The sequence below is a fragment of the Capra hircus genome, chromosome 20, assembly GCF_001704415.2.
Source record: "Capra hircus breed San Clemente chromosome 20, ASM170441v1, whole genome shotgun sequence".
Lineage (NCBI taxonomy): Eukaryota > Metazoa > Chordata > Mammalia > Artiodactyla > Bovidae > Capra > Capra hircus.
Window position 1 is genome coordinate 4,713,721 of NC_030827.1, and position 20,399 is coordinate 4,734,119.

At 54.5% G+C, this 20,399-nt stretch overlaps 1 protein-coding gene across 2 annotated transcripts in view; it reads left to right on the top strand.

Moving 5' to 3' along the window:
- The window catches only part of ERGIC1 (endoplasmic reticulum-golgi intermediate compartment 1), a 116,496-nt gene that overhangs the window by 57,242 nt on the left and 38,855 nt on the right, over positions 1–20,399 (top strand). For both annotated transcript variants that reach the window (XM_018065547.1, XM_013972670.2), the window contains exons 3-5: positions 2,977–3,049; positions 13,461–13,555; positions 18,167–18,291. In XM_018065547.1, the coding sequence (XP_017921036.1) occupies positions 2,977–3,049; positions 13,461–13,555; positions 18,167–18,291 (293 nt within the window). The remainder of the gene's footprint in view (positions 1–2,976; positions 3,050–13,460; positions 13,556–18,166; positions 18,292–20,399) is intronic.

The window sequence follows — 20,399 nt, forward strand, 5'->3', positions numbered from 1 at the left end:
AGTCAGAAAAGGTACGAGATTGCAGGTAAAGGGTGGTTTGCCCAGCTGGCTTGTTTTTGTTTTTTTAAATCAGGAGGCATCATAGCTGCAGTGGCTTATTTGCAGGTGAGAAGGGGAAGGCTGTGAGTCTGGGAAATTTGGATTGCCAGCCGGTCTTCTGCAGTGGATTTGTTCAGCAGCTGGAGAAGACATTTTGCGTTAATTTCTGTGCCGTGAAAACAAGCCACATGGCCACTCTGATAAACTGATGTGACTCCTTCCTGGACGTAGGTTGCTGCATGAGCAAGGCATGTAGATATTGGGCTCTTTGCTTAGAGGAAAAACTCATAAGCTCATGGCAGGACACAGGACGGTAAGGGCAGTACCTCTGGACGTGGGGCTCTGGGTCAGGAGTGAGAAGGAGACTGGTATGGTATGCCTTTTTATGCAGATTGATGATTTTTCTTATCATTTAGAGTAAAACCCTTAAACTCTGCTCATACAGCTTTTCTCACAGTTGGGAAGAACGGGGGAGTCCTTCTAGCATGCCCCCTGTCTGGGGGTGGGTTTGGAGGCTTGGTGGGGAATCTGGGGTGTCCCTATGCTATCCTTCTCTTCGGCTCTGAGACCTCAGGGTCCTTTTCTCAGGGTGTTGGCTCCAGAATGGTCAGGTTTCAGCCTCCCCCTGCCTGCCACCCAGTGTGTTCCGGGGTCAGACCCTTCCCCTCTCTGAGTTTTCATTTCTACACCCTCCACGAGGGTTTGTGCCCTCTGCCACATGGCAGTGTGACATGACCTGTACCTGTGAACGTTCCCACAACAGGGCATGGTTAGGTGCGCCTCAGACACTTGTTCCCCGCCTTCTTCCCTCCGAACACATCTTTGCCTGTTCGTGTTACCGTGGACAGGTGGTACAGTAATAAGGCTGCAGCTGCTGCTGACGAACACCTGGCTTCAGCATCTGTCAGGATGGCCTAGTCCACCCGGGGCTGCCTGTCGAGAATGCAGCTGCATCAGTCGGTGGGACTGACTGAGAACTTTTTTCTTCGTGGGAGACTGAGGGTCGACCCATTTGCCAAGTCACCTTCCTGGAAGCAGCAAACCCCCCGGGGTCTCCCTGATGACGATCCTAAAAGGAGCTAATGCTTGCACCATTATTACCTGTCAGGCACCGTTTTAAGCCCAGTGTCTGTGTTATGGAAACTCTCAAGCAGTCCTGTAAGGCAAGTGTTAACTACAGTGCCGTTTTGCAGATGAAGAAACAAGCAGAGAGAGGTTGATTAGCTTACCCGGAGAAACACAGCATGTCAGTAGCAGGGCGCACTGTGGGAGCCCTTGCTCACGCCTCTGTGATATGCCCGGATGAGGCGCGCTGAGCCCATGTTCTGTATTTTGGGGGCTGGCTTCCTGCCTTCCACAAAGCCTGTTATCACCTTCTATGTATCCAGTCCCAGCCCAGACACTGGGGTTGTGGAGTTTTTGCCTTCCGGGTTATCAAACTAGTGAAAGGCAGGGCTGCAGATAGTCAGTAACATTTAGAAGGTATTCAGATGGAGGCTGGCAGCACAGAGGAAGGAGGGACCAGTTCCACCTCTAAGGCCTGGAGGAGCTTCCCATAAGAAGGGACATTTGAGTTGGGCCTCAGCCTGGGAGGATGAACAGCAGATCACCAGGCAGAGCTGGTAATGAGGAGGAGGAGTGAAGATGGGGAGGTGCCTTCCAGACAGAGAATCCTCGCATTTAGGGACCAGCACAAGGCCCGGGGTGGCTGGGTAGTTAGATGTTGGGGGCACTGTCGGGAGATGGGGCTGGAGAAGAGTTGAGGCCCAGCCCCAGGGGTGCTTGTTATATCCTGCCCCAGTGAACGACTCCAGGGTCACAAATCCCAGCCTCGCCAGGGGCCAGGCAGGCCAGACAAATATGAGTGACCTGGGACGACCTTGGAGGTCCAAGGCACTCTCTGCATTTCAGACTTGTAGGACATCCCGCGGAGAGCCTTCTCTGGAAGCACGGCTCTGGGTGTCCTCAGTTCTCACCTCTGATGGGGACTCGGGCGCGTTGACGAGTCCACAGCAGGCAGGGAGAGATGGCAGGGGACGCCCTGCCTCAGCCTTGGAATCTGGGTGGCAGGAGGGAACGCTGAGGCCTGAGGCAAACTGGTGAGCCCAGGCCACCCCCTCGTGGAAGCAGGGCTCAGTTGTCCTGGAACAGCCAGAAATCTGGCCTGCAGTGTGACGTCTGCACATTGTTCGATGTCGAGTCCAAGGTCTTCTCTTGCTTTGTGTTTATTTTGGCTGCGCTGGGTCTTCATTGGGGCGCACAGGCTTTCTCCTGTTACAGTGTCTGGGCTTAGTTTCCCCGCATCACGTGGGGTCTTAGATCCTGGACCAGTGATCGAACCTGCGCCCCTGCATTGGAGGGTGGATTCTTCACCACTGAACCACCAGGAAAGTCCCTCCAAGTGTTAACATGTATATCCATTGAGCCAAACAGAACACATCTGTGGGCCATTGACCTGCAGCTGCCGTTTTGGGACTGACGTCTGTGTTAAAATGTTCTTGTGGGGAGAAGCTGGGCTGGCCCCTCCGAGGACTGGCACTGGTCCTTGGCCCGTAGGAAACCAGGCTGCGCAGCAGGAAGGAAGCGGCGGGTGAGGAAGGAGGCGTCGTCTGCCGCTCCGTGTCTCTCGCATGACTGCCTGGCCCACCTCTCCACTCCCACCCATCCCCCTCCATGGAAAAACTGTCTTCATGAAATCGGTCACTGGCGCCAGAAGGGTTGGGGGCCTCTGCCTTGGAGGATCTGCCCAAACCGGGGGCTCTGTCCACACGGGCGGGTCAGATCAGCCGGAGGTGGTCTCCCTCTGTGGAGTGGGGCTGCTTCTCGCGCAGGCCGAGAGGTGGAAGGGGCTTTGGCCGGGGTCTGTCTGAGGGCAGGGGCCGGCCTCCTGACAGTGCCCACCACCCCTTAACCGGGCGTCTGTGTCGTTTCTTTCAGTCTCCGTCTGCTGCTGCCTCTTCATCCTCTTCCTCTTCCTCTCGGAGCTCACCGGATTCATAACGACAGAAATGTAAGTTATATCCCCCCTGGGCTGGGCCATTCTAGAGGTTCCGGGGGCCCCAGACAAGAAGAGGGTGGGGCTTGACAAAGGACAGAAGCCTCCGAACCTTCCGCCTCCCAGTTTCAAAGCCTGTGGCATCAGTGCCTCCTTTGTGTCCTAAAGGGTTTTAAAGCTAGAGTGAAAACTAACGTCACTTTGTTGAAGCCGAAGAGAAAACTTTGGTTCCCTTCTGGGGTCCGGACGGCGCCTCCTGGGTCCGCAGAGGAGCAGAAATCATTTCCTCCTATTTGCTGTCTCTGTGTTTGGCCAGTGGGCCTTTTTCCCCTCTGAGTCATCACAGGGTCATTTGATGTTAAAGCTGGAAGAATTCAGAGGAAAAAAAGAGGGCAGCTTTCTCCCCAAGTGGAGGCGAGGTTCTGACATCAGAGGGCACCCCCTCCACCACGTCCCCTCCCCTGTCCTGAGCCCACACTGGGTGAGGAGTCCACGTGGGCTTCCTGGCAGTGATTGATGCATTGTGAATGCATCCCGGATTCCTAGAATCCTCTGTTGTCTAGATAACCCAGTAAATCCTCTGGGGCCTGTGTAACATTGAATGCCACTGGAATTATTCAGTCACGGCCTCATCAGATGCCCCTCCAAGATGAATTAGACCCAGAAGCTTCCTGCCTTCACCTCTGGCTTCCAGACCTCTTCATTTCCATGTTTACGACCCTGAAAGTCATCACGGGGCTGGGCTGTGGCCACCCACTCCCCTGTCCAGCACTGGAATTCTCCTTTTCACTCATGGAATTTCTTGGTTTCCTGTGCCTCCCCGTTAGCCACAAGACAATAGGAAATGGGAAGCTTAGCTGTGCAGCCATCCCTGCCTTTCATCTTCAGACAGCCCTGGGACATAGTTGTCCCCTCTTGACAGATGAGGAAACTGAGGCTCAGAGAGGCGGGGGGACCTGCCCACGGTCCTTCCTCTCCCCCCACCCCACCGCCACAGCTCGCTTCTGAAAATAGCTTTCTGTCCTCTGACGTGGGAGACTTTGTTTCCTTGTTCCTCTGATCCTGTTTGTAGCCCTGATGGCACCAAAGCCCCAGGGGCCACATGGAGTAGTAGAAAGAACACTGGACAAGGCCTTGGCAGGTCCAGGATCAGATGGCCTCTGCTCAGTTACTACCTGCTCTGTGACCTTGGACAAGGTGCCACCCCTCGCTGGGTCCCGGTGCTGCCAGCCAAACAGGGGAGGGTACACCAGAATCAAGGCACCCTTCCAGGTCTGAGGAGGCTTGTCTGCTTCCTAAGACACAACCCCTTGACCAGGCAAGGGTCAGACAGAGGACTTTGTTCCCCCCAGAATGGACTCTCTCCTAGTCAAGTATACACATTTGGGCCACTGGATATTTCACGGGTCACCCCATCATGATTTGGAGGTAGAAGCAGGGAGAACAGCCAGAAATTGAGACCTGGTGGTGTTACTAAGGACCTACTGTGTGCCAGGCACCTGGTGGTCTCTCCCAGGCACACCCCACTCCCTGGGAGGGGGGCTGCTGTGCAGACTACTCATGTTCGAGACGAGGTGAGAAGGGGTCCCCATGTGGCAGCTACGAGGAGGGAGCCCTGATCACGTCCCAGGTGCCAGGCGCAAGGGTTTACGTATTCCAGGCAGGGATGCTGGCAAGTGAAAAGCCGTGAGGCAGGAGTTACCCAATGTATGTATAGAGAGCCGGTGTGGATGGAGCAGAGTGAGCCAACAGGGAGAGTAGAATGTGGAGCGGTGGCCTCTGTGCACTGCCCTAGATCAGTGCGGATCACCCTTGGTCCTGACCCCGGAAGTCTGGGGTCAGGTCTGCCTGACTCACTCCTGTGTGGCTGCCTGCTCAAGAGGAGCCAGAGATGCAGGCAGTGACACAGACGGTCAACAGGCAAAAAAAATGGAAGGTGTCAGCCAGTGATAGGGCTCTGAAGAAAAAGCAGGATGGCAGATAAGGAAGGTATGTGGTGTTTTGTGAGATTTTAACAAGACTATTTACCTACAAGGACCTTAATATAGTGCCTTATATACTTCAATATCAGTAGATCCATATCCCTTCAGGCCTTCATTCATTTCATATTTCTTCTCTGTGTAACAGAAAACAGCAGTGTGTGTAACGAGTGCTCTTTGTCCTTTCCCTTGAGTTAAGAAGGGGCCTCCCTCACCTTCTGCCGAAGTCCTGAGGGGCTGTTCCTTCGGCTGATCGTCCGCGTCGCCCATGGTGAGGCAGGGCGCTGAGGGAGCACCCAGCAGGTGCGTTTGGATGTCAGAGCCGGTGTCTGCGGCAGGAGGAGCCCGCGGCCGTGTGCAAGCCGGCCAGCTCGCCCGGTTACCGGGCCGGGGCCCACGCCTTCCCCAGGAGCACGGTGTGTCCCCGCCGCTCTGGCCCATTCCCCTTTCCAGGACATCCTCTTCTTGGCTCCTGGGGGCATTCTGGACACTCTGGCCCCACCACATGCCTGGAGAGGAAGAAACATGAGGGGTGAGGGGCAGAATCCAAACATGAGGGGCCGTTCATTCGGTGCTTGCATTGTGTCCGGCTCTGAGCTGGTGAGCTCCCTGCGGGGAGAGAGGGAGGGCAGGGGGGGTGAGAGAAGAGGCCTGTGGGGCCAGAGGCTCCGTCCACGATGATACAGTGACCCTGATGCCTCCTGTCTGTGGCCTCGTGACCAAGGTGCAGGAGCTGCCCAGAGGGCGTCCTCAGGGGCGAGGACTCCACAGAACATTCCAGACGAGTAAGAGTTGTGCCTCGGGGTCCTTCCTCTCTCAGAAGCTTCTCTGACCACCCCTGGCCCCCAGGAAGCCCTGCCGATCCAGGAGGGACTGTGGGTCAAGTTCTTTTCCTTTTCGGTATGGCTGGCCCTCCCGGGCAGCTTGGTGACCACAGTGGATCGGCCTCCCCACCCCCCACCGTGAAATTGTAACCCGAGGAGATGAGGTCACCGCTGGTGGATCAACATCGCTCCAGCACTGGCCTGTGTTCTCGGTGACATAAGAGGCTATTCTGACCCAGCCCGGTGAGAGGGAGACCTGTTTGTCTGCGTGATTGGACTTTGACCCGGCCATTAATTATCCATGGGAAAGTGACCCTGCAGGGTGCTCAGAGGCTCCGTGTTCGCAGGGGAATGGCACCCCATCCTCAGAGGGCATTGCCACGGTACATTCCGGCCTTTGGCTGCCCAGGCTCTGGCTCTTCTCCACTATTAACTTGATGAGGATTTATAATTTAAAAGATGGGGTCACCGGATCTCTCCATTGATTGTTTATAGCTTAATACAACTCATTGTACTTTCCAGTTTTGATTTATAGCGGGTGACCGTGTGCTGGCCACCGACGTCAGCACTTTACAATGCTCTTCTCTTAACGGTCGCAGAACCCCTGGTGCCAAGTACTGCTGTTGCCATCAGCCTGACTTTATAGCTGGGGAAACTGAGGTACCAGGAGGCTAAAACCACAGCGAGGTTGGTCAGTGAGCAGTCTGAGTGAGAATCAGGCCCAGGCCTGTCTGAGGGCAAAGCCTAGACTTGGTACCAGGCCCCCGTATCCTGCCCTTTCCTGTTCAGAGCATTTTGGAGCCCCGGGGACATGGGAACTCCTGTTTTCTGGAAGGAATAGTTCCCTGAGAGACTTGGATGCACCATTCTAGAGGGGGTGGGGGGCTGCACAGGCAGGGGCCCCTTGCCCACCAAGTTGGAACTTGGGCATTCCCCTGAATGAATTGGGCATTATCCTCACATGGAGGCCCAGAGTGGGGTGGCCAGTAGCGTAGCCAGGAGGAGGGGCTGGATGGCTCCCTAGGAGCCCAGGTTGCCCACTCTGAGGTCTGGATTGGGAGCCCAAGCTGGGTAGAGAGCATGGTCACCACGTGGAGGAGCAGCGGGAGGCCTGGAGGCTTCTGAGCAGTGATGGGATCAGGTTCGTGCCTTGGAAAGATCACCTCTTGCAAAGATGGGTGTGGGATGAGGTGACCCTGGAGCCCAAGGCCTGGTGGGGGGTGCTGGATGATGATCCAGGACAGAGGGGCTGAGGGTCCCAGGGCAGTGGCTGTGGGGAAAGGGGCGGGGGCAGGACTAGGTGGCTGGAAAAAGATGCTTTCTGGACATCTGCCTGGTAGGTCATAGATGGACTCACTTGCCCCTGGAACTGTCAGGATTTCAAACTCAGGGTCCCAGAGAGCTTGCCTACATAACCTCATCCCTCTCCTTCCACTCCCACCCCAGGCCCTTACCACGAGCCTCCCTGCTGTGTAAGTTCCCGTTAAATCAAATGATTAAGCATGGAGGTCAGCAACTTTGGGCAGGAATCCGAAGTATTCAAGTACTCTTCTAAAAGCAAATAAAATTGCTTTCCATAGATGTCATCGGACTCACGCCTCAGCCTAGAATTTCAAGGCCCTCTGTTACATTCCACCTACCCTCCCCTGCCCATACCTCCCCAATCCCTCTCTTCCTCTCTCCCTACGTGGCTGCTGCTCACTGACCCCCATGCTGTCTGGCGTCCTCCACCTGGAATGTGCCTCACCCCAACAGAGGTCGTGAGCATGCGCTTTCTGCTACCAGTTCAGGGAGCCCTTGTCTGGGGTAGGGGCTGGGGGCGGGGAGCAGATGCTGCAGCCCACCAAGGGGTGAAGGGTAGAGATGACAGGGAGGGGCACAGAGGGAGTGGACCCCTTACACCTCCGTGCCCAGTGGTGCTTGGGCCAGGGGTGGAGTGAGGTGGGCTGGCATCTGGAGTTCACCAGGAAGATGGTGGCCCCTGTGTCACAGGCCTCCTGGGAGCCACCTGCCTCTCGGTCTTTCGTTGATCCTGTCCCATCCAGTGGAATGCAGTGGAAAGAGCATGGCTCTGGGCACCAGTGGCGCCAGCTTCAGATTCTGCCTCTGTAGTTTCCCAGCTGTGTGATCTTGGCCAGTCTTTTATCTACCTCCAAGCCCAGTTTCATCCTTGTGAAAACAGAACAGTAAACCCTATTAAACAGTGGTGTGCTGTGAGTATTAAATGAGCTAATATGTGTGGAAGGCCCCAGCGTAGTGCCTGGCATCAGCTGGTTACCCAGAACTGGGACGTCTCCTTGGATTAGCAAGGCCAGCTTTTGTGCGGGCTTTAGAATATACCAGGGCTTCCCAGGTGTGTCAGTGGTAAAGAATCCACCTGCCAGTGTCAGAGATGTGGGTTGGATCCCTGGGTTGGGAAGATCCCCTGGGGTAGGACATGGCAACCCACTCTAGTATTCTTATCTGGAAAATTTCATGGAGAGAGGGGCCTGGCGGGTTACAGTCCATGGGGTCTCAGAGTCGGACCCGACCGAGCGACGGAGCTCCCAAGCGTCTTGCACACACGTTTATTCCTCACAACAGGCTGTGAAGTGGATCCTGTCGCCGTCCCTGGACTTTGAACTCAGTAAACCTTATGGTAATAACAGTTAGCGTAGTGGACGTTCACTGGGCGTGTATGGTTTTCTAAGGTTGTGTCCCTGTTTTCCGTCTGGGAAAACAGTGGGTGAAGAAGGGAAAGCCCCCTGTAGGAGGTCAGCCAGCCCATGGGTGGCAGAGCTAGGAGCTGAGCCCCGGGAGCCTGGAGGTCCGTCGCGCAGTCTCGCTCCCTCTCCCCGGCAGGGCCCGTGCTCTGCGCTAGCTGCTCAGACACAGAGGGGCGACGCACACCCCTGGCCCGGGGCAGCCCGCAGCTTTGCACCGATCCTCACACACGCCTGTGAAGTCGCTGGAGCCACCGGCCCCCTTTTTCTCCTTTTCTCCCTCCCCTCTCCTTTCCTCTCGCCTCCTTTTTCTTAAGGTGCGTGTGTAACATACAGCGGGCCGATTTCTAGCCTCGGTTGGCCTGTCGGAGTCAGTCCAGCCGGCAGCAGTTAGCTCGGCCTGGCAGGCGCCCATGAGTGGTGCTGGGGGCACGTCTGCGGCACTGGCAGGCGTGGCAGGAGCCCAGGGTCCCTGGAACGTTTTCCCGAGACGTGGAAGGCGGCTGTGTTGACCTCATCCGGCGGGCGGACAGGTGATTGAACCGTGTTTATCTTGCAGCCCTGGGCCCTTCCGGAAGGCGCCTGGGAGGAGCCAGCCCCAGCCTTATGTAACCATGCTGGCCCCCAGCTCTCAGGCCAGTGAGTTTCCCAGCCCCTCCCCAGTCCTTCAGCCGGTTTGTCCAGGGGTGGCACTTCAGCCCCCGGGAGAGGCCTCCCAGAGCCTCGGGGGTGAGCTCACCTTGGCACCACACCTGGGCTGCACCTCGCTCTGCACTGAGGTCACCTCCGGAGGATTGCCAGGGGGTGACATCATCCCACAGGCCCTCAGCAATGTGCAGGGGCCCCGCCTCCCAGGTAGGAGCGGGGATTAGCTTCAAGGAAGAGTCTTACGCAGCTAGGAAGGGAAGCAGGAGGCTCTCCCTCAGTGACGTTCTCTTAATCACCTGGCGACCTTATTACTCAGCAACCCTGTGGGGCTGCGAATTATAGAAGTGGGGCACTGAAGGCTTGAGAAGGAGCATTTGGCTGTGCACAAGTTAGCCTTCCTCCAGCGTAAGCTCGTGTAGTCCTGATAGCTCCCCTGCCACTGGCTCCCTTGTTCCTCCTGATCGCTTATGTGGGCCAAACCCAGCCCCAGCCCCTCTCTCACACCCGGTGGCTTCAGAGGGCCAGGGCCCTCTTCTGTTTCTCCCTTGACCCTGGATGCTGAGGACAGGAGGGAGGGGGGGCAGTGAGTCCTGGAGAGCCTGGCAGAAGGCAGACCTGAGTTGGGGCTCCACCTTGATCGACTCTCTGGGGAAGGGGCTCACCTTCTCTGAGCCTCAGTTTCCTGGTTCTGGAATGGAGATCAAGGACCCCCTGTGGTCCAGTGGTTGGGACCCCACACTTCCACTTCAAGGGGCACGTGTCAGGGAACTAAGATCTCACATGCTGCGTGACATGGCCAAAAAGAGAATGAAATGGAGATCAGGGTACTTCCCAGGAGCAGATGGGATAACGTGAACATGTATAGACCTGTTTGGGTCTTTCCTGGCTTAATGGGATGCAGGCCCAGCCATCTGAAGGCTAAGCCAGGCCTGTTGCTCTCTCATCTCTGAGCGCATCCTTGTGACTCCCAAGAAACAGGCCCCAGGTATCTTTCCGAGCCTACCTTTTCTTGTTAATTGAATATCAGCGACATGCACCAGGAGCTAGGGACACAAAGACAGGGTCTTAGTAAAAATGAAGTGCCTTTGCCCCAGCCTGACTCATTCTTTCCCAAAGAAGTGATCATTGACAAGGCTCTCTTTAGAGTCCAGTTGTTTGGAGCCAATAGTCCTTATGTTACAGCCTGTGGACAGGACCCACAGGACCTGACTTTATGTTTAAAATAACCACAGCCTGGCTGCCTCACGCACTGTCCGTTAGGCTGGTCTCTGGAGTTGGTGCTCTTTCCCTGTGGGGAGTGACCTGGGAATCAGAGGTGGGCTGCAGCCACAGCCGCCTGGTGTCCACTCAGCAGCTCCTTGAGGGTGTCTCCAAGTCACCTTGGGCTCGGCACAGCCGTATGGAGCTTGGTATCTTTCCTTCCCCAGTAGTCCTGGGCTCCCTGTTTCAGGGGCTCCCAGCCTAACGCGTGGTTCCAGAAAGAAACAGGGCCATCTGCCAGCATGCCTCCTCCCACCCATCCCCACGCCCTGTCCATCGGCGAGTCCTGGCTGCTCCGCACCCTGTTCCCTGCATCTCCCCTCCTCTCCATCCTCCTGGGCACCGGGCCCAGGCTGCCACCTCTGACCACAGCAGCAGCTTCTCCCTGGTGCACAGGGACCCCCTGGGCCGTCCTCGAATCTGCCCGAGGGGTCCCATCAAAGTGCCAGCCAGACCACACTGCTGTGCTTGGGATCCAGTGTGAAGGCCTCATGTAGCCTCGTGCCTGCCTAACCTGGCGTCTGCCCCTTCTCCGACTGCATCACGCCCATTTCCCTGTGCTTCGCAGCCATGGCGACCTTCATGCATTTCCCCAAATGGCCCCTGCCCTCCCTGCTTCCAGGTTTCTGCACAGGTTGTCCCAACGACTCTCCCTCCCTCTTTGCCAGGACAGCCTCCTCATCCTTCAGACCTCATCTCTCATCTCCTCAGACACCTTCCTAGCTCACTCTCCCCAGGGGTCCATCACCCTGTGAGTCCCTCCCGCAGCACCCCGAAGCTTTCCATCAAGGCAGTCATCATAGTTGGGGTGATGTGTTTATTTAGGAGGCAAACAGTGTCTCAGCTCAGTGAAGGCAGTTGTTGGTTATTCAGTTACTAGGTCGTGTCTGGCTCTTTGTGACCCTACGGACTGTAGCATACCAGTCTGTCCTTCACTGTCTCCCGGAATTTGCGCAAACTAATGCCCATTGAGTTGGTGATGCCATCCAACTGTGCCACCTAGCCATCTCATCCCCTGTCACCCTCTTCTCCTCCTGCCCTCGATCTTTCCCAACATCCAGGGTCCTTTAGATCAGGTGGCCAAAGTATTGGAGCTTCAGCATCAGTTCTTCCAATGAATATTCAGGGTTGATTTCCTTTAGGATTGGCTGGTTTGATCTTCTTGCTGTCCAAGGGACTCCCAAGAGTCTTCTCCAGCACCACAGTTCAAGAGCATCAGTTCTTCGGCGCTCAGCCTTCTTTATGGTCCAACTCTCCCAACTGTACATGACTATTGGAAAAACCGTAGCTTTGATTATGTGGGTTTTTGTTGGCAAATTGGCTTTTTAATACCCTGTCTAGGTTGTCATAGCTTTTCTTCCAGGGAGCAAATGTCGTAAATGAAGGCAGGGACCTTGTCTGTCCAATTCCCCGCTCTCCTGTGCTTGACAGGTAGTACATGCTCAAAAAGTATTTGTTGAAGGATTTTCCTTAAGGATTCAGTGGCTAAGACTTCATGCTTCCAATGCAGGGCACCCAGGTTCAACCCCTGGTCAGAGAACTAGATCCCACATGCCGCAACTAAGATTTCTCATGCCACAGATAAAGATCCCACTTGCTGCAACAGAGATCAAATATCCCAAGTGCTGTACCTAGGACCTGGCGCAGCCAAATCGATAAGTAGATATTTGTTAATGAAAGAACAGCTGGTGATCGAATAGGTCAGCACACACTGGACACTTAGTGTCTTGCCAGCAGGTCCCAGTGTGATACTGTTGTCGCCGACAGCAAGGAGGCCTAGCTGCCCATGGAGCGACCTGCCCCACACTATGCCTCCCCCGCACCACCCAGGCCCCTGTCCCCGAAAGCAGCGAGTATGTTACCTTACAAAGGTAAAAGGGACTCTACAGGTGTGAGTATGTCAAGGGTCTGGAGACAGGAGATGATCTTGGGTTATCGGGTGGATGGAATCACGAGAGTCCTCACAAGAGGGGCAGAGGAGATCAGAGAGAAGAGCAGCTCCCCTGCGGCTCACGGAAGGTGGAGGAAGGAGCCAGGAGCCGAAGCCTCTGGAAGCTGGAAACGGATTCTCCCCGGAAGGAGTACAGCCCCACGGACCCATCTCAGACTTCTGACCTCCAAAAGTATAAGAGAATAAATGTGTGTTGTTTTAACCCATTAGGTGTGTGATAGTTTGCAACAGCAGCCACAGGAAAGGGGTCTGTGCGCTAATCATGTCTCGGACGTGGTGCCTGGCCCAGGGCCTTGTGAGTGCTGGGGAGAGGATGAGCACCCAGAGACTGCCCCACTTGAGAGTCAGGGGAGCTCAAAGAGGAGGGAGTCTGGACCTGGGTGCCTGTCGGTGTCAGGCCCCGACCCCTAATACGGTCTGATTACGCATTTAAGTGTTCAGGACACCCCGTGAACAGTGGGTGGGGGTACCCCCGTTTAATCGATGGGTTCGCAGAGGTGAAGTTATCTACCTGAGTTCCATAGAGAAGTGGCAGGATCACAAGTGGAAAATGAATCGTCTGACTCCGAAAGCCATGCTCTTTCCACCGTCCTGTCCAGGCCCCCTCCCCTCCTTCTGAGTGGTGAGGCCCAAATTTGAAGAATGCCACGGGGATGGGTTGTAACTCCCAAGGTGGTTCTCTCAGTAAAGAACCCACCTGCAGTGCAGGAGCATGCCTGCAGCACCGGAGACCTGGGTACGGTCCCTGGGTCAGGAAAAGCCCCTGGAGGAGGAAGTGGCCACCCACTCCACTGTTCTCACCTGGAAAACCCCATGGACAGAGGAGCCTGGTGGGCTCTGCTCCATGGGGTCACAAGAGTTGGACACGACTTTGCAACCAAGCCACAACCACGTATGGAGATGGGAGCCCGGCTCCCCTGTGCCCGGGCAGGCCCAGGCTTCCCCCAGCTGGGAGTCCACGGTATCAGAGCCGTGGTCACCAAGTGAAGCGTCCCTGGCTGTCCCCTGCAGCCAGGATGAGTCCCCCCGTCTCACTGAGGCTCCCGTACTTGTCTCCCGCAGTGTGAACGAGCTGTATGTCGATGACCCAGACAAGGACAGTGGGGGCAAGATTGACGTCAGCCTGAACATCAGTCTCCCCAATCTGCACTGCGAATGTGAGTATTCCCAGCAGCCCTCTGCTCTGCAAGATGCCACCTGTGGACAGTGCTGTGTGTGCAGAAATGGTGAGATAGGTTAGGACATTAGGTGGATGGCAAGCTGTAAATAAGGAGCAGCAGGAATCTCTCCCTGCCTACTTTTCATGGGGAGGATGTCGTGCCATGTGCGTGCACTTGGGGGGTTTTGGGAATCAAAAAACTATATTTAAGAAACTGCCAACAATTTACCTCTAGAGAGTAGCCAGGTTGAGGTAGGGGTAGGGAGTCTCTGAGGTCAAGTTCCCAAGAAGCAAAGCCTAGATGTTTCGTAAGTGACTGAGTGCGAGAGGGCTCCCAGGAGGAACCTGTAAGGGCATGAGGGAGGTAAGACGACAGGCAGGTGTGTGTTCAGCTGACGTCTGGTTGCAGCCTCATCCCCCGGGGAGCTGTGGCGTGTGAATGACATCGTGGTTTGTCCCGCCTGGTAGCAAGGGGCCTGTTGGTATCCGTGGCCTTGGCTGCTGGCTACAGAGTAGTGTGCGGGGAGGGCCAGAGGCCACGTAACTTCCCAGGCAATCCAAGGCATGGAGACCTCCAGCTACCCAGGAGGAGTCACCTGGAATAGGGTGAGCACAGTTATTAGCCATGGGGAAATCCCCTTTTACTGTGCACGCCTTTATGTGGCTGTGTGTGGGGGGCTTTTGTGGCTTTTGTTTGTTTTTCTAGTATATGTACTGCCAAAGTGAGCACTTTTAAAAAAATTTGTTTCAAAACCAAGAGAATGAATTACCTGTATAAAACAAAGCTCTTTGATTCTGGTTTAGGGATTGGATTCTAGCTCCTTTGTTTACTGAAACTGAGTGGCGCTGGCTAAGGTGACCTCTCCAGGCCTCATTTCGTCAACTGTAAAACAGGCATAGTGCTATCTCTTTTTAACAAATATATTATTTATTTATGGCTGTGCTGGATCTTCATTGCTGCGCTTGGGTTCCGTCTGCTTGTGGCCAGCGGGGCTTCTTTCTAGCTGTGCTGCACAGGCTTCTTATTGCAGTGGCTCAGTAGTTGAGGCCCCCGGGCTCTGGAGCCCAGGCTCAGTAGTTGAGGCTCCTGACCTCTGGAACTCAGGCTCAGTAGTTGAGGCCCCCGGGCTCTGGAGCTCAGGCTTAGTAGTTGAGGCCCCCGGGCTCTGGAGCCCAGGCTCAGTAGTTGGGGCCCCTGGGCTCTGGAGCCCAGGCTCAGTAGTTGGGGCCCCTGGCCTCTGGAGCCCAGGCTCAGTAGTTGAGGCCCCCGGGCTCTGGAGCCCAGGCTCAGTAGTTGGGGCCCCTGGCCTCTGGAGCCCAGGCTCAGTAGTTGAGGTCCCCGGGCTCTGGAGCCCAGGCTCAGTAGTTGAGGCTCCTGGCCTCTGGAGCCCAGGCTCAGTAGTTGAGGCTCCTGACCTCTGGAACTCAGGCTCAGTAGTTGAGGCCCCCAGGCTCTGGAGCTCAGGCTCAGTAGTTGAGGCCCCCGGGCTCTGGAGCCCAGGCTCAGTAGTTGGGGCCCCTGGGCTCTGGAACTCAGGCTCAGTAGTTGAGGCCCCCGGGCTCTGGAGCTCAGGCTCAGTAGTTGAGGCCCCCGGGCTCTGGAGCCCAGGCTCTGTAGTTGGGGCCCCTGGGCTCTGGAGCCCAGGCTCAGTAGTTGAGGCTCCTGGCCTCAACTGCCCCTCAACACGTGGGATCCTCCCAGACCAGGGACTGAACCCACGTCCCCTGCGTTGGCAGGCGGATCCTTTACCACTTGCCCCCAGGGAAGCCCAGCATAGTGCTGTCTCCGGCTTGTTGTTGGATGCTTTGAGGAGCTGGTTCCTAAATCTGTTCATGAGCAGGCTGGGTTTCCAGCTGCCCCTCTGCCCAGCCTGGCACTGACCCCGTGCGGACCCTCCTCCTCCTCCCACTCCCTCCCTTCCTCCTGAAGGGCAGACCGTTGGGTGGGTCTGAGATAGGGAGAGATTCAACCCTGTTATTGCTTTTGGTGAGAATTACATCACACTGTTGAATCCACAGTGGGCCCTGAGCCAGGGAACCTGTTGAAATGAATTGGTTTTATTTTTATTTTTTCTCTTTCTCTCAGAAAAATACTTGGTCTGGCAGCTTCTCATTTGGGAGTTGGCCATGTCTGTGGAACAAGGAAATGCTTAGGCCGAGGACTGGGACCAGTAGGGCAGGGGTGGGAGGAGAGGTGGCTCTAGGCTGGGTTCCAGCCCAGGAGGGGCTGAGCGACCTCAAGCCGCTGGTTGTGCCGACCCACATGGCCCTCCCCACCCCGCCAGAGCCCCACACTCAGACTTTCCTTTAAAGAACTTCAGATTTGTATTATAGGAAAAAAATGCATGCTCATCATTGTACCTTTGGAAAATCCGGAGCAGCAGAGAGAGAAGAAATCGCCCATAATGCCACCCCCGATGACAACATCAGTTGACATTTGACGCCGCTCCATCCCGCTGGCCTTCCATCCCTGTTCTTCTAAACATGGTTGAGATCATGCTGCCTGTGTAATCTCATATCCTGCTTTCAGAAATAATATTTTTCTGTTACACAACTAATCCAGGGATGCTTTTTTAAAAGAAGGTATATGAGTTCAAAATACAGAAATAACATTAAAAAAAAGAAAAAGTAGTAAGTTCATCCCACATGCCAGCCACCTGGACGAATCCTCTGTCAGCAGCTGGGACCCCTCCTCCCACCCCTATGTATCTGCCTGTCTGCAGACATAGGTCATGTTTGGTGGTGGTGGTTTTTTTTTAACATAATTGGGACCAGACTGGAGGGGACCTTTCTGAGATTTCTTGTTTTTTTCCTTTATATCTTGGGGCTCTTCTTATATTACTCATGATATTGGGAGAATAATAAGCACAGCTGCCGTTGATTCAGCCCTTACTCGGGGCCAGGCCGTGTCCCGAGTCCCTTGGTTGTGTGAGTGCACTAAGATGAGGTGTTCTCGCAGAGTGGCCAGAGTCTGGATCCAGACTCTGTGGGTTTCCGTCTAAGCGCCATTGTTTCTTAGCTGTGAGATCTCAGGCGAGGTACTTAACCTGTCTGTGCCTCAGTGTCCCCCAGTATAGGGTGGGTCTGATGATGGTATCTTCCCCACAGGGGTGTTCAGAGGGTGTCTTTTCATGGAAAAGGCACTTGGAAGAGGGTCTAGCCCATAGTCAGTTCGTTTTAACTAGGATAGAGCAAGCAACAGAGGCACAGAGAGGTTAGCTAACTCGCTCGAGGTGCCGTGGCCAGTAGGGGCAGAGCCAGGAACCCCAGACAGGACAGGACAGCCCCAGAGCTCACGCTCCCTCTCCCCACGTATGGATGGAGCCCTTTCCTTGCACCCGCTACACAGCGACCTAGAGGGGCTGTGCCATTGACCAGTCCCCCGCTGGTGGGCAGTTGGGTTGCTTCCCATCATCATGATTTCCAGCCAGGTTGGCCGGAGCCTTGCATCATGTCTCAATGCCTGTGTGTCTGGGGGATGAGCTCCCTGGGGGTAGAACTGCTGAGTCAAACGGAGACCTGCTTGCATTTCCTTTAGTCTGAACATTACATCAGCATTTCCCACATACTACAGAGCTGGGAGCATCATTTTTAACTGTGCATCACACTCCCTTCTATGGATGGGCCCTCTTGTCCTTCCATCCCTCATTGAGGAATGCAAGGTTCTTCCCATTTTTCCTTTTTATAGTTGGCTCACTGAAAATTGCTTCCAGCTGCTCTTTCTCTGTATCACAACCTGCTTTCTTAGCTTTCCTGTCAAGGTGACCTCTGCATCTCCATAGTTTACAGGGATCCCGCGCTTGCTACTTAGACCATCTCAGGGAATACAGTTGGCCTGAGCCTGCCCATTTTGCAGATTGGGAAGCTGAGTCATAGTAGGTGATGGAGAGTCACATTGGAGCCAGGACCGGGACTCCAGGCCCCAGGTTTCCCCTTTAAGTGTGCTGAGGAGCTCAGAAAAGTGCCCATGCTCCTAGAGGGCGGGAACAGGCACTGGGTAAAGGAAGGCATGAGTTGTGAGTGAATGGCTGCCTGACCCTGAATGATACCCAGAGGACGCAGAGACTGAAACTTAGCAAGTGCTGCCGGCCATTAGGTACTTGCCGCCTACTGAGCACTAGGCTCCATTGTAAGCATTTTTAACACATTAGTTATCTGATCTTTGTGATTCTCCAAGGAAGCTTTGATTAGTATCCCTACCCCTCCCCTCCCCATTCACAGGGAAGGAACCCAAGACCTGAGAGGTGAAGTGCCTTAGCCAAGGTTGCAAGCTGGGAAAAGGCCAGACCAGGATTAAGACACCTTCTAAGCCTGACTCTCTGCCGCCCCCACCCCGGCAGCCTCGAAGCTAACAGAGTCCTCACCCTGCACCCTCCGCTGCTGCCGCCCCCGACTCTCTCGCTGGCGGTGGTCGTGGCGGGGGACAGGAACGCTGTGTGCTGCCTCTCTCTGGCTCCAGCCGTCCCTGTCTCCTCCTCTCTGTGACTCTATGTGACTCTAGACTGTGGGCTCCTGGATGGCTGGGGGCCCTGCCTGGCCATCCAGTGGATGCACCAGGGGTCCCTGTTTCTCTGGGTGTTTGTGACTCTTCCCTCCTTGCCTCCTGCAGTGGTCGGGCTCGACATCCAGGATGAGATGGGCAGGCACGAAGTGGGGCATATCGACAACTCAATGAAGATCCCGCTGAACAACGGGGTGGGCTGCCGCTTCGAGGGGCAGTTCAGCATCAACAAGGTAGGAGACCCTGCCTGGTCCCCTCTCGCCTGTTCCCCGTCCCCACCGTCCCCTTCCTCCCTGGAAACTGGATGGTGGAGCTGTGCATCCGCTCGCCTTCCCTCCCCAGGCCCCTGGCAAGCTCAGGACCAGCGTCTAGGTACCTGGCAGTTCTTGCTGAGAATCTTGAGTGGGGATTTCGGGCTCCCTGAGGTTTGGAGCCCCAGCTGGCCGGTTGAGGAAGGAGCTACTCTTTTCCCCAACGCGGAAGGAGTGGGTGATGAGAAGACGGTGGGATTGGCAGCCCTGAACCCGAGTGTGCCTCCTTGCCCTACCCTCTCTTGGCCAAGCAAAGGTCTCCAGGTCACTCGAGCCATCTTAACCTCAGTTTTTAAATCTCTGGGCTGAGGGTGTGATGATAATAATTACATGACCCTGTTCACTCCACAAAGTCTTAGTGATGATTAAATGAGCTGTTACACATTCATTCGTTCAGAACGCTTCCATGGAGCACCTGCTGTGTTCCGGGGTGGGCTGTCGGCTCTGGGCAGTGCCTGGACTAGGTGGGCAGTGTTCCTGCACTGGTGGGGCTTCCGTTCTAGTGGAGGAGGGCAGACAGTGTGCAAACTAAAAGGCATTTCAGTGGGTGGTAAGTGCTGTGATGAGGGGTAGGGGGCGGAGTGAGAGTGGATTGGTTTGAAATTACCTGGTCAGCTCCAAAGGGCCATTCAGGTATCGATGTTGTTCCGTCGCTAAAACCAGGAACTTCGGATGCTAAGTTAAAGGTGTCAACACGGTGCATTTGGGACAGCCGGGGAAGCCCGGAGGCAGCCAGCACTCTCCTGGGCTTTTTATGTGTTGTTGCAGTGGAGCAACAACTATGAGGTGGCAGCTTTCTACACACGAGGAAACAGACCCAGAGAGGTTGACTGTCGCAGCCAAGGTTGCGCGGCTGTCTCCGGGTCCCCCATCTCTCCTTCCCAGTCCCAGACAGACTGAGCCACTGGCTCTTTTCCCCCTGTGCTGTGTCTTCGTAGTGGCACACGCTCTTCTCTGGTTGTGTAGGCTCTCTAGTTGCACGGGCCTGCAGAGGCTCCAGGGTGTGATGGCTCAGTAGTTACAGTGCACTGGCTTAGCTGCCCCGAAGCACGTGGGATCTTAGTTTCCCGACCAGGGATCAAACCCAAGTGCCCTGCATTGGAAAGTGGGTTCTTAACCATTGGACCACCAGGGAAGTTGTTGAGCCACTGGTTTCTGCCTGCCCTCCTGCAGCCTCTGCTCAGAGGCCCTTCTTCCTGCCATCTCAATTAGAGGTTGCAAACTCACTGGCCACACCCAGCCCCCAAACAAGTTACATTTGCCCTGTAACAGCGTTGGGATCCATCAGAGCCAATATCAAAGACTGGGCGTCCAGATCTCTGGCTTTTATTTTTTAATAAAGTTTTTATTATTAAAAAATTTCAAATACAGAAAAGGGGAAGGAAGACGATAACCCCCCCCCACATTCCCACCATCCTGCTTTAAGAACTGTCAACATCTGGTCAGTCTTGTTTTCTCCATACCTCCTCCACTCTCCAACTCACTCACTCTAGATTATTTAATATAGACATTCATTATATCATTATGTCTGTAAATAATTCAGTATTTATATAAAAACTTCAGTGTGACCAAAACTAAGTATTCTTTTTAGCATAGTCCCAATGTCATCATTACGCCTAAAAAATAATCTCTTATTATCATCAAACATCCACTTGGTGTCCAAATTCCTCCAATTGTCTAAAAAAATGTATTTTTCTGTGATATGTTCAAAACGATAATGACAAGGTTCACACATTGCCTTGTGTTTGGTTTGGTTAATGTTTCTTAGATCTTTCTAATCTATACTCTCTGTGTATATGTATATCTTTACATTTATCTTTTTTCCAGCTTTATTGAGGTATAATTAACAAATTTAAATTGTATGCATTTAAGCGTATATATTTAAAACAACATGATGTTTTCATTTAGTCCAGTTGTTTTTAAACATGGCTGCTCATTAGAAATGCTTCTGGAGCTTTGGAGAAGAATAGCAGTATCTGGGCATTTGTGTTTTTCAAAAAATTTCAAAGTAATCCTGTTATACATCTGGA